This window comes from Thamnophis elegans, chromosome 1, assembly GCF_009769535.1.
Source record: "Thamnophis elegans isolate rThaEle1 chromosome 1, rThaEle1.pri, whole genome shotgun sequence".
Taxonomy (NCBI): domain Eukaryota; kingdom Metazoa; phylum Chordata; class Lepidosauria; order Squamata; family Colubridae; genus Thamnophis; species Thamnophis elegans.
The window spans coordinates 27,544,855-27,557,782 of record NC_045541.1 but is presented as its reverse complement, the minus strand read 5'-3'; the positions used below and the strand labels follow the sequence as shown (position 1 = coordinate 27,557,782).

General features: G+C 42.9%; 1 protein-coding gene across 1 annotated transcript in view; it reads right to left on the bottom strand.

Annotated features, from left to right (window-relative positions):
- ABCB11 (ATP binding cassette subfamily B member 11) overlaps positions 1–12,928 on the bottom strand; it is a 100,184-nt gene that overhangs the window by 14,324 nt on the left and 72,932 nt on the right. Inside the window, exons 21-23 of the mRNA XM_032210370.1 lie at positions 9,750–9,854; positions 9,144–9,305; positions 5,681–5,884 (exon numbers count right to left, since the gene is read on the bottom strand). Coding sequence (XP_032066261.1) covers positions 5,681–5,884; positions 9,144–9,305; positions 9,750–9,854 — 471 coding nt within the window. The remainder of the gene's footprint in view (positions 1–5,680; positions 5,885–9,143; positions 9,306–9,749; positions 9,855–12,928) is intronic.

Sequence of the window (12,928 nt, the reverse complement as noted above, 5' to 3'; positions counted from 1 at the left end):
AACTGAATTCAGTCTCGAACTATAATTATTCCGGAGATGAGTTTCCCTATTTGGGTCAAAACTATTATTGTAATTGGTAGCATGTGGCACGAATTCTTTCATCTGAATTACAGGCACACCTTGTTTATCCGCACGTAACTTTGTCAAGCTGTGGCTGACTCGCCCTACTCGTTCTGTGCTCAAGTTGTTCACATTAGCCAGGAGCATGGCTGCTCTTTCAGGCTCACAAAGGTGTTGTTTTTTATATCATTTCCATTTTCAGAAAATCTAAACTAAGACCCAGGCTCATAAAGGTGCTCTCCAAACCCCTTTCCCTTTTTTGTATCCTTATGCTGAAGTCAGAGGTGGTATTCAGCAGGTTCCGATCAGTTCTGGAGAACCGGTAGTGGAAATTTTGAGTAGTCTGGAGAACCGGTAAATACCACCTCTAACTGGCCCCGTCCCCATCTATTCTCTGCCTCCTGAGTCCCAGCTGATCTGGAGGAAATGGGATTTTGCAGTAACCTTCCTCTGGAGTGGGGAGGGAATGGAGATTTTACAGTATCCCTTCCCTGCCACGCCCACCAAGGCGCCACACCATGCCCACTAAGCCACGCCCACAGAACTGGCAGTAAAAAAAAAAAGAATCCCACCATAGCTGAAGTACAATAAACTGATCATAAGTTAGACAGCCATTTCCCAGAACTTTGGCTGGTACCACATTTGTCTGAGAACAAATATATCCTTTGGAATTCAGGATATAGTTTTTAACCATTCTATTGTATAACACAGAAAAAAGAAGGAAGGAGCGAGGACCAAAATAAAATTACATCCAGATCTTATGGTAGACAAGACATGTATCCTTATTAAGCTGAGCAATGGTTAAAATTCCTGCCTCTAGGAATATACCTTTATAGGTGGTCCTCGATTTACGACCACAGTTGCATCCCAAATATCCATTACTCAGCAAGGCAGCTGTTAAGTGAGTTTTGCCGCACCTTACAACCTTTTTTCCCCACTGTTGTTAAGCGAATCATTGCAGTTGTTAAGGGAATCAAGTAGTCATTAAACAAATCTGGCTTCCCCCACTGATTTTGCTTGTCAGAAGCCAGCTGGGCAGGTTACAAATCAGTGGTGGGATTCAATAATTTTTACTACCGGTTCTGTGGGAATTGCTTGGTGGGCACAGCAGGGGAAGGATACTGTAAAATCTCCATTCCCTCCCCACTCCAGGGAAAGGATACTGCAAAACCCCCATTTCCTTCTGATCAGCTGGGACTTGGGAGGCAGAGACTAGATGGGGTGGGGCCAGCCAGAGGTGGTATTTGCCGGTTCTCTGAACTACTCAAAATTTCCGCTATCAGTCCTCCAGTACTGGTCAGAAGCTGCTGAATCCCACCTCTGTTACAAATGGTGATCTCATGGCACTAAGAAGTTTCCAGGAACCTGAATTTTGATCATGTGATGCTGAACCCCGCGTAACTGTGAAAAATGGTCAGAAGTCACTATTTTCACTGCCCTCGTAACTTTGAAAGGACACTAAACAAGTGTTCGTAAGTGGAAGACTCAATAGGTTGAAAATTGTTCTAGTTCTGCCAACAACCATCTTTTCTTCACAACACGGGATTATTCCTAACAGTTTTTTTCAGCATGAAGAGTGCATGAAGGAAGTTATCTAGTGGCACATGATTTGTGGCAAAAATTACTCTACTTTCAAGATGGAAACCTTGGCAGCAAAGTGTCTCAAACTATTTTGAATTTCAAACCTAAATTTTTCATCATTCTTGCCCTAGTTAGAATTCGGTTTTCATGTTTCGAAACATTTGTACATCACCCAGGATCTCTCTGTCAGGGAGATGGGTAGTTTCTAAATGCGATCAATAAATACAATAAAAATGGATAGATTAGCTCTTACATTTTGAAAGCGTTCGAAGCCTTCGAGTTCAGAAACTTGTTTTACCTCCCTTGCAAATATTGTACGTGGGTATGTGGAGATCATCTTTATCAGTGGGGACAGGCGGGAAATGATATCATTTTAAAGCTATTTCATTTAGCTATAACATTACAGTTAATAACTGTTTTCTCAATAAATGTTAATTGTAATGCTGCTAAAAATGAATTTAAAAATAGATGAGCGGAAAGACGGCATTTTGTCCAATTTAGTGATTCTCTTTTTCTCTCTCTTTTTAATTGCTCAGATGGTGCAGACTTCCTGGAACCAACCTAATGCAGCATTAAAAGAAAAGAAGGAAAATGCTAAACAAGAAACACTTAGGCCTTTAGCTTCCTCTAGGAAGAAGAACAAAACAACAACATGGATTTGCACAAGCGACTCCTTGACTTGTATATGGGAGAAGGTGAGAGTCATATGCCATATATATGTTCTGCCACATATATCCCCAGAATTGCAAGCCTTGGTATTCTTTATTTAATGCACATATTGCCTACGCTGGAAATGCTAATGAGGATGGCATCTAACCAGCAACAAATGATTAATGTGGGAACATTTAGATCCAAACACCATTCAGGTACTGCTTCTTTCACTGAGATCTAGACATTCTCTCATCCAAGAAGAATATTGGAGAACATGAATTTATTTGTGACTATCCAGGACTATGGTGGCACGGTGGCTCAGTGGTTAAGACATTGGGCTTTTCGGCTGGAAAGCTGGCAGCCGGCGTTCAAGACCCGAGGGCCACATGATAGTGTGAGCTCCCTCCTTGCCAACCTAGCAGTTCAAAAGCATGCAAATGCGAGTAGATAAATAGGTACCATTTTGATGGGAAGGTAACAGCACTCTGCGATGCCGTGCTGGCCACATGACCACGGAAATGTCTTCGGACAGTGCTGGCTCAATGGCCTTGAAAGAGAGATGGGCACTGCCCCCTCTAGTTGGCAAAGTAAATATTTGCAAGTAAAATCTGCAGGGACTCCTTTATCAGGACTATGAAGCACTTCAAACTTGCAAGCAGGGGTGGGTTCTGGCTGCTGCCACTCCCGATTTGCTCAGGACGCGCTTTGCACACATGCGCTTGATGTGCGCTATGCATGCCTGCGCAGTACGCATGGGCAGAAGCAAAAAACAAGATGGTGGCGCATATAGTGCCACCGATAGAACTGGTTCAGAGCTGTGACAGGATGAGTTACTATCAACTTGGCTGAACAAGTCCAAACCGGTAGGAACCCACCTCTGCTTGCAAGGCAAAAGGATGTATTGAAGGGCACAAACATGGCACCTCTCTGCATTTCCTTGAAGCAGCAGTAAGAAAGGAACATCTGCCTCAAGAAAGGAACAGGAACTTTAGATAAAGAAACTGTAGAAAATGTGCCAATCACATTCACCCAATATTTGGTTCCACTTATTCAAAATAAATGTGCAAATGACAAGATCCTAAGAAATGGGTTGGTATTTAAAAGCACAATGACTATGTATGTTTACTTTTTTGTTCTATTCTTTAAAAAAAGGAGGAAGATATATGTTAAAATTAAATATATATACTGAAAAGAAATACCATCAACATAAAATGGGGCTCGCTCAGAAGCTGAAATACACCAAGTAAATGAGATGAAGAATGGGAAGTAGAGGAGAGAGGTAGGGAAGAAGAGAGGGATAAGAGAGAGGGCGGGGGGGAGGAAGAGGAGGAGAGAAAGGAGGAGTGGAAAGGGGAGACAGAAGAAGAGGAAGGGGAAGTAGAGAAGGATGACAGAGGGAAGAAAGAAGGGAGGGAGAAGGAGGAGGAGAAAGGGAGAAGAAAGGGATAGATAAGGTACAGATATGGTGTATGGTGAGCAGAAGAGCCAATAATTGTTTTGGGGAGTTGATGTGAACATTTAATAATACAATACGATGTTGGCTATGTAATAGTATACATGTGGTTATATATTATGAAAATGAAAAAACAAAAAACTTTATATACAGGTATCAAAGGCTCCAAGTGAGGTTTTGCCCCCCTAAATTGACATGTCCCTGTTGTTTTTTTGGCAATATTTTGGGTGATTTACCACTGCTTTCTTTATAGGACTGAGAGAAAGGGACTGGCCCAAGCTTTCATGTCTAAGGCAAGTGCAGACCTCACCCTTTCCTGGTTTCTATATCTTAACTATTAGACCAAACTGTTTCTCAGTCAATAATTACCTCAATGTAACTACAGATGCTCCTCAACTTACAACAGTTTCATTAGTGATTCTTTGAAGTTACAATGGCACTGAAAAAAGAGACTTATGATCAGTCCTCACACTTAGTATCCCCATGGTCTTGTGATCAGAATTCAGATGCTTGGCAACTGTCTCATATTTAAGACGGTTGCAGTGTTCCGGGGGTCCTGTCATTCTCTTTTGCAACCTTCCGACAAGCACAGTCCATGGAGAAAACAGATTTAATGACAGTGTGACTAACTTAACAATTTCAGTGATTCACTTAACCCCTTTGGCAAGAAAGGTTGGAAAATGGGGCAAAACTCACTTAACAACTGTCTTGCTTAGCAAAGGAAATGTTGGGCTTAATTGTGGTCGTAAGTCAAGGACAACTTGCACTGTATATCTATACCTTCAAAAATTAAAATCCGTGAACATCCATTATTTCAATAATGATTGGTGATTGCTGATGGTGTCCTGTGTTGTTCTGGTTCCTGTGTTGGTTTTTGTGGCTGGGACTTGTTTATTGACTAGGGCTAGTTTCCAGAGGTCTGGTAGGCAGGAGGTATCATCACGTTTATTCATGTTGTGGGGATGTTTCTCTATTTCGATAATAATTATGAAAGCTATCGAAATAGAGAAACACCCCCACAACATGAATAAACGTGATGATACCTCCCGCCTACCAAACATCTGGAAACCAGCCCTAGTCAACAAACAAGCCCCAACCACCACCCAGGTCATTACAACACAAAAGAACAACAGACACACAGCCAGCACCTCAGCCCCACAGAGGATGATACGAAACAGCCGGCCAATCTACAAACATCAACTCCATTTACCAATCAGAATGCAGCCAATCAACCCACTTACAGCAACAAAGCCAGCACTCCACACGCACACCCCACCAAGATTTATAGAAAGACAGCAGCTCTGACCATGCTTTACTCACACAAGCACCAAGCTGAAAACACCAGCCTGAAGATGGCGAGTGGGACCTCACCGAAATGTTGCCAAGACAATCTCAATCTTACATGGGAAAAGACCCGAATACAATAAGACCAATATAGATGATAGATAGATAGATAGATAGATAGATAGATAGATAGATAGATAAATAAATAGATAGATAGATAGATAGATAGATAGATAGATAGATAGATAGATAGATAGATAGATAGATAGATAGAAGATAGATAGATAGATAGATAGATAGATAGATAGATAGATAGATAGATAGATAGATAGATAGATAGATATAGATGATAGATAGATATAGAAGATTGATAGATAGATGATAGATTGATAGATAGATAGATAGATAGATAGATAGATAGATAGATAGATAGATAGATAGATATAGATGATAGATAGATAGATAGATAGATAGATAGATAGATAGATAGATAGATAGATAGATAGATAGATAGATAGATAGATAGATAGAGCTAGAGAGAGGGGGGAGAGGGAGAGATATAGATACAATTACCTAACCAAGGCAATTCCTCAAGCAGTTATTCATCGTCTCAGTCAGTCTTAAGAGTAAAACAGAAATAAAGCCCATTACCCTTCCGGTAGCTTCCATTGCTTTCTTGTCCTGAGATGCAAAGCCTGTCAGCATTCGAGACTGAACCATTCCCGACAAGGCCAAGAAAGGCAAGAAGCAGGTTATGACTAAGCTGAGTTTCCAGCTGAAGTAGAAAGCGATAATAATGGACACTCCGATATTGGTGAAGGAATTCACAATCATGCCTATCTGCGTGCCGGTTGCCTAGGAAAGAAAGGAGATCAATCAGTCAATCACCCAAAGCCAACTCAACGAAGCAATGGATGTGATGAGCCAGGGGCTGGATGCTGTTAAAGACTGGATGGGGGTCAACAAGCTTGTGCTCAATCCAGAAAAGACCGAGTGGCTGTTGTGTTTCCCTCCCAAGAATTGGCCAAGTACTCCATCTCTCAGGCTGGGGGGTCAAACTATATGCCCCTCAGACAGGGTTCGCAACTTGGGAGTCCTCCTGGACCCACAGCTGACCTTCGAACATCATTTGTCAGCTGTGACCAGGGGGGTATTTGCCCAGGTTCGCCTGGTACACCAGTTGCGTCCCTACCTGAACCGGGAGGCCCTCACAACAGTCACTCGTGCCCTTGTGACCTCTAGGTTGGAATATTGCAATGTGCTCTACATGGGGCTGCCCTTGAAGAGCATTCGGCGACTCCAGCTAGTCCAGAACGCGGCCGCGCGAGCGATAGTGGGTGCACCTCGCTTCACCCACGTAACACCTATCCTCGCGAGCTGCGCTGGCTACCTGTTGATCTCCGGGTGCGCTTCAAGGTGCTACTTATCACCTATAAAGCCCTTCATGGTAGTGGGCCTGGGTACTTGAGAGACCGCCTACTGCCAATTACCTCCACCAGACCGATTCGATCGCATCGACTAGGCCTCCTCCGAATCCCATCTTCTAGCCAGTGCAAACTGGCAACTACCCGGAGGAGGGCCTTCTCGGTGGCTGCTCCGTCCCTTTGGAACGAACTCCCCGTGGAGATTCGGACCCTCACCACCCTCCAATCCTTCCGCGCTGCTGTAAAGATCTGGCTGTCCCGGCTGGCCTGGGGTTAAGATTATAGCCCCACTCGAATGGTGTGATTGTTGCGTTTTTCTCTTTTAATATGCTGTATTGTTTATTGTTTGTGGTTTCCCCCTCCCTTTTGAATTGTGAGCCGCCCTGAGTCCCCTTAGGGAAAAGGGCGGCATACAAATAAAGGCAAAAAAAAAAAAAAAAGCTTCTCTCTGACCAGGCTTGGCTCTCTGCAGCAGATGCCGGAGAGCTCAGAGAGGCAACACAATATTTCAGGACAGGGGTGTGTATGTCCCACCATCTGCCTTACTCCATTCTGTTACTCAGACACTGGCATTGAAAGTCACTCCATTTCTTTACATGGACGGGAGTGAGCCATTTTGCAGCCATCTTGGAGTATCTGAGGCTGGCCTTATTCTCTCATGAAAAGCATGGAGGCGCCATTAGTAGAAAACGGTGGAAGAATGAAAAGATCATGGCTTCCATCTGACCTACTGCCAGCTCTTTTTATTTTTCTCACCTATGTATAGGAAGTCCTCGACTTACGACAGTTCATTTTGCGACCATTCAAAGTGATGATGGCACTGAAAATAGTGACTCATGGCCGTTTTTCACACTTAGGACCATGGCACCTTCCTAATAGTCACACGATTTACATTCCGATGCTTGACAATGGACTCATATTTGTAGTGCTCAGGAGTCATTTTGCGACCATCTGACAAGCAAAGTCAATGGAGAAGCCAGATTCTCTTAACAGCCATGTTACTAATTTAGCAATTGCAACTGCAGTGATTCACTTAACAAATGTGGCAAGAAAAGTCGTAAAATGGAAGACATTCACTTAACAATTTTGGGCTCAGTTCAAAGGTGGGTTGCTCCTGGTTCGGCCCAATTCGGTCGAACCGGTAGTGGCAGCTGCAGGAGGAACTCAGGTGCTTCTGCGCATATAAGCTCATGCTGACTGCTTTGGTGACTCCATCCAGCTACCTCATTCTCTATCGTCCCCTTCTTCTTTTGCTCTCAATCTTTCCCAGCATTAGGCTCTTCTCCAGGGAGTCCTTCCTTCTCATTAGGTGGCCAAAGTACTTGAGTTTCATCTTCAGGGTCTGGCCTTCTAAAGGACAGTCAGGGTTGATCTCCTCTAGGACTGACTGGTTTGATTGCCTTGCAGTCCAAGGGACTTGCAGGAGTCTTCTCCAGCACCATAGTTCAAAGGCCTCCATTCTTTGGTGCTCAGCCTTTCTTATGGTCCAACTTTCAAGACCATAGTTCCCATTGCAACTGGGAAAACCATAGCTTTGCACAAGAGGAGTAGCAAAGACAAAATTGGTCCAAAGTCTCCTTTACGGTGGTAGAATCATCAGCTAGAGTAAAAAACTAGTCTAGCTTGGAATCTCTCCATGGGAGGAATTGGCAAAGGCCAGACTACTGAAGCCTTTATCTGCCTGTTCCTGAGAGAATATAGTCAGTCTGGTAATAGTCTTACTGAATCAAGAAGCGGTCAACAATAAACTACTTTGGTCTACTCACATAGTTGTTCTATTTCCTTGCATGTAAACAGAATGTCTTGCTCCCAACTTCAGACCAGAAGTGGAGCTTCAAAGGAGAAAAATGTGGGTTTCCCTATGTTTATGCTATAGAAGATGATTAAGGAAAATGTGGTTTTTTTCTTTCCCTGAAAAGGCTGTAAAGTTCTCCTGTCAGGGAGGATAAATTCCAGTAGACCTCAACAAAGCTGAAGTCTACACATCTTCCAGTTGCCAAGGTTGAGAGACACTGCAATAGACAAACAGTTTAGGGAGCCTCGGTGTGAACGAATGAGCGAAGACAAAGGCCTTATATTATAGAAAGTATTGCTCCCAAAATTACCAGCTGATCTTTTTCCTCATTCATTTTTCCACCCGGTTGTTAGAAGACTGTTTTGTGGCCTTGGAGGGGCAGATAATAATTTTACAATGGGGTTTTAATGGCTAGCCTTGTCTCCTCTCGTTGTTTTACATGATTGTTTTGATGAAATCATCATTTTAAATGTTATAAAGTTGCTTTGAGTAGCGGCATTTGCCGCAGAAGAACAGGCGAGAAAGGTTTAATAAAATAAATCAGAATAAATCAAACAAAGCCTTCCACTGGCTGATGAAAAGGTTAAAACGAAGATACAGATTTACAGCTGCAACAAGAAGTGGGCTTTAGATGCTTCAGAGATCTGCATATCTTGTATTAATAATGCCTTGAAAGCTTCTTGTTTTATCCCATTAATAATTATAAATCATTGGGAACATTACAACTACAGTGGAGGTTGTGTCCACGGCCCCGGGAGGGACTCAAATTGTATACTCTTCCTTTATCAGGTTACCAAAACACACACAGTTGCCAGCAACAATTATTATTTTCCTTCATTCTGAAGCAAACCATATTGCATGGTTTGGGAAACGACTATTAAATAAAATCTCTTACCCCTTGAACTTGAGAGGCGTCAGTTGCTAGTCTCGTAGTCAAGGCCCCTGGGCTGTTTCTATGGTCGTCAAACCAACCAATTTCTTGGCCTAACATCGCTTGGAAGCCAATTTTCCTTAGGCGCCGTGTCAGCAATTCTCCCGCCTTTGCAAACGTATAGCCCTGCAAAGGATTTTTGACAAGTATAAAACTAAGCATCCGTCCACATGTACAAAAAAGAAAAAAAAAACAAGGGAGGGGGGAGGGCAGGGAGAGAGTAGCAAGAGAATGACACCAGTGGTGAAATTCAATTTTTTTTTACTTTCGGTTCTGTGGGCGTGGCTTGGTGGGCGTAGCATGGTTTGGGGGGGGGTGTAGCGTGGCTTGGTGTGCATGGCTTGGTGGGAATGGCAGGGGAAGGATACTGCAAAATCTCCATTCCCACCCCACTCTAGGGCGAGCTAGAGGAGGCATTTGCTGGTTATCTGAACTACTCAAAATTTCCGCTACTGGTTCACCGAACTACTCAGAATTTCCACTACCAGTTCTCCGGAACCTGTCAGAACCTGCTGCATTTCACCCGTGAATGGCACCCTCAGGCTGAGAATGTTATTTGGTTGTCATCACCTGCAAGAACTGGGTGAAAAACGATACGAGTCCAACAACCACAAAGAGCAAGCAGACACCGTTGATCTGAGCTCTTTGCTCTTCTTCATCAGTCACAGAGAAGGTCTTGAGGAAAGAAAAGGAAATTCGGTAAGATTCAACGTTAAGTTTGTGCCGTCGAAAGCACATGATGAGTTTTCAATTCGCATTTAGGCCAAAGGGCACAGCGATGTAGAAAAAACACATGCTTGTGTAGTCTAATCATTGTTCATTTCAGCATGGCATTTGAAATGGTTTGTAAACAGAGCTGGCCACATCATTGGGTGTAAAGGAATGAATGTCAGACAGCAGAATCTGAGTATTAATATTTTCCATGCTAGTCACTCGAGGGAATTCTAGGTTGAAAATATTAGCCAGGGATATCACTGTTGGCGGAAGATGCCCAGTTGGGGGCTCCTTCCATGTACCCAGCAGGAGCTGCAGCAAAGGATGAGAGCTCACCCCCACGGCAGCAGCTGGGTCTTGAACATGGGCTTGCTAACCTCCAACCCAGCATCCTAACCACGTGAGCCACCATGCTCCTTCCATGCTAGTAACTATCTTGTTTGTTCCTCTCTGACCCCTTCCCAGTTGGAGGGCATCTTTCTTACAGCATATTAAGAGCCGAGGTGGCGCAGTGGTTAAATCCAGCACTGCAGGCTACTTCAGCTGACTGCAGTTCTGCAGTTCGGCTGTTCAAATCTCACCGGCTCAGGGTTGACTCAGCCTTCCATCCTTCCGAGGTGGGTAAAATGAGGACCCGGATTGTTGTTGGGGGGCAATATGCTGACTCTGTAAACCGCTTAGAGAGGGCTGAAAGCCCTATGAAGTGGTATATAAGTCTAACTGCTATTGCTATTATCCCATCCTAGATATATCCAGTGTTAAAACTGAAAGTTTGTTGAACCACTGCTGTGGTTCTAGGAAATCTAACACTACGCCCACTCCACTCCTTATGAAATACACCAGAAGAAAAGTGCATCTGTTGAGAAGGCAGGCATTATTAGTAAGTGTTTTGGTCCACCAGCAGACAGCAGAGCTGGCAGCAGATTCGGATAGTGAGGAGGTTGGGGAGGAACATGGAGCAGTCCTGGAGTCGGGGAAGGCTCTGATGAGGGCTCTTTGTTGGAGGCAGAGATGGGGCCAAGGCCATCTGACAGTTATCAGCTGTCTTTGGAGTCAGACTTCAGTGAGGCAGAAGAACAGCTGGAGGCTGTTCCCAGTGTGCGCATGCGCAGAGTTGCCAGACGAAGGGAACAACTAAAGAACAGAGGTCAAGTAAGGCCATAGGTGGACGATGAATGGCCCCTCCCAGAGGAAATAAAAGAGGAGCAAATGGCAATTAGTTTACTTAATTGGTCCGTGACTCTCTCAGACACCTTGCCAGGTTTTGCAGATATCGGCCTGTCAGCTCTCCAAGCCAGATAAGGTCTGTGACTGTAAATTCTGCCTTGAAAGACTTTGCTGAATGTGAATGAGCAGAATTCACAGTAAATTAATAAAAGGGTTTTTGTCAGGATAAGGAGTTGGCTTCATGCTCTCGGGAAGCCTAGGTCAGAACAGTAAGTTCAAAGAAAGTAATGCTGGATCAGATAAAGCCATGCAGCTCTGAAGAGGAGTAAGAGACAGCAGTAGAGAGAATCAGAAAGTCATAAGCCCTTTAAAAGTTTAACACTTAATGATTCGTCAGAAGAAAATCCAGCAGGGTGATTAGGTCAATCTGCCCCCCTTTTCTTTGGCAACCATAGGAATAAAATTGTCCCTGAATTCTCATCAAGTGGAGACATTTAGCAAAAGCAATGGACTTATATACTGTTTCATAGTGTTTTACAGCCCTCTCTGAGTTGTTTAGTCAGCATGTTGCTCCCACCAATCTGGGTCCTCGTTTTACCAACCTCAGAAGAATGGAAGACTGAATCAACCTTGAACCCAGTCAGGATCGAACTCCAGGCTGTGGGCAGAATCTGCCTGCAATGCTACATTCTAACCACTGCACCACAGGGGCTCCTAATTTGCCATTTACTCCCCTCTTGCCCATTTACTTACTGGGGAAAATAAAATAATAAAAAAATAATAATAAAATAAAATAAATAATAAAATAAATAGTAAAATAAATAGTAAAATAAATAAAATAAATAAAATAAATAAAATAAATAAAATAAATAAAATAAATAAAATAAATAAAATAAATAAAATATAAATATAATAAAATAATAAAATAATAAAATAAAATAATAAAAATAAAATAATAAAAATAAAATAATAAAATAAAATAATAAAAATAAAATAAAATAATAAAAATAAAATAATAATAAAATAAAAACCATGTCTAATCTCCCACTTTCAAAAACTTTAAAGGAAAAAAGAAAGTGCTAGGAGCTCTAATCATACAGGTCTTGCCACATGTGTGTCTTGCCTCTCACCCCAAAATAGCATCTCTAACATCTTTGTGCAGACAGAGGGGTGGGGGGAAACTGCTGAATTGTATTGAGATGAGAGGATTGCTTCCTCGTGTGCTAAAAGCAAAACTGACAGGAAAACTAGCCTTCAGATAAACATGGGCTTTTCCACAGAATTTTGAATTGCCAGCTACATTCCAGAGACTCATTTTGATCTGGAGCTCATTAATGAAACAGTCACATTGTCCTTTCCTTCTTTCTCTAAAATACTGCTGGCAGGATAACAGGGCCTGCTTGGAGAACCAGTCTGAAACTTTTCTTCAGAACGTGTCTTTGTTTATACGCAGGCACAGCAGTTAGACTTCCCCATTGCATCAAGGTACATTTTTTAAACAGTGACTTTTTAGATAAGCCACATGTTAGGCAAGAGTCCAGCTTCACCCTAAGTGGTAGGCCACAATTTACAAACTACAGGACTATAGCACAAACCAAAGAAACTACTTTATAGCTTACAGCGATGTGTGAATTCATGCAGTAATGGCTTGCAAAAATTTTCTGAAATCTTCAGGGGAGAGGGAGGGAGAGGGAGCGAGTAAGGGAGTGAGTGAGTGAGTGAGTGAGTGAGGGAGGGAGGGAGGGAGAGAGAGAGAGAGAGAGAGAGAGAGAGAGGAGAGAGAGAGAGAGAGAAAATAACAGAAAGGAAATTGTTATGTCAGCCCATTGCACACCATTTCCTGCACAACATAGGATGCTCAGTATCAT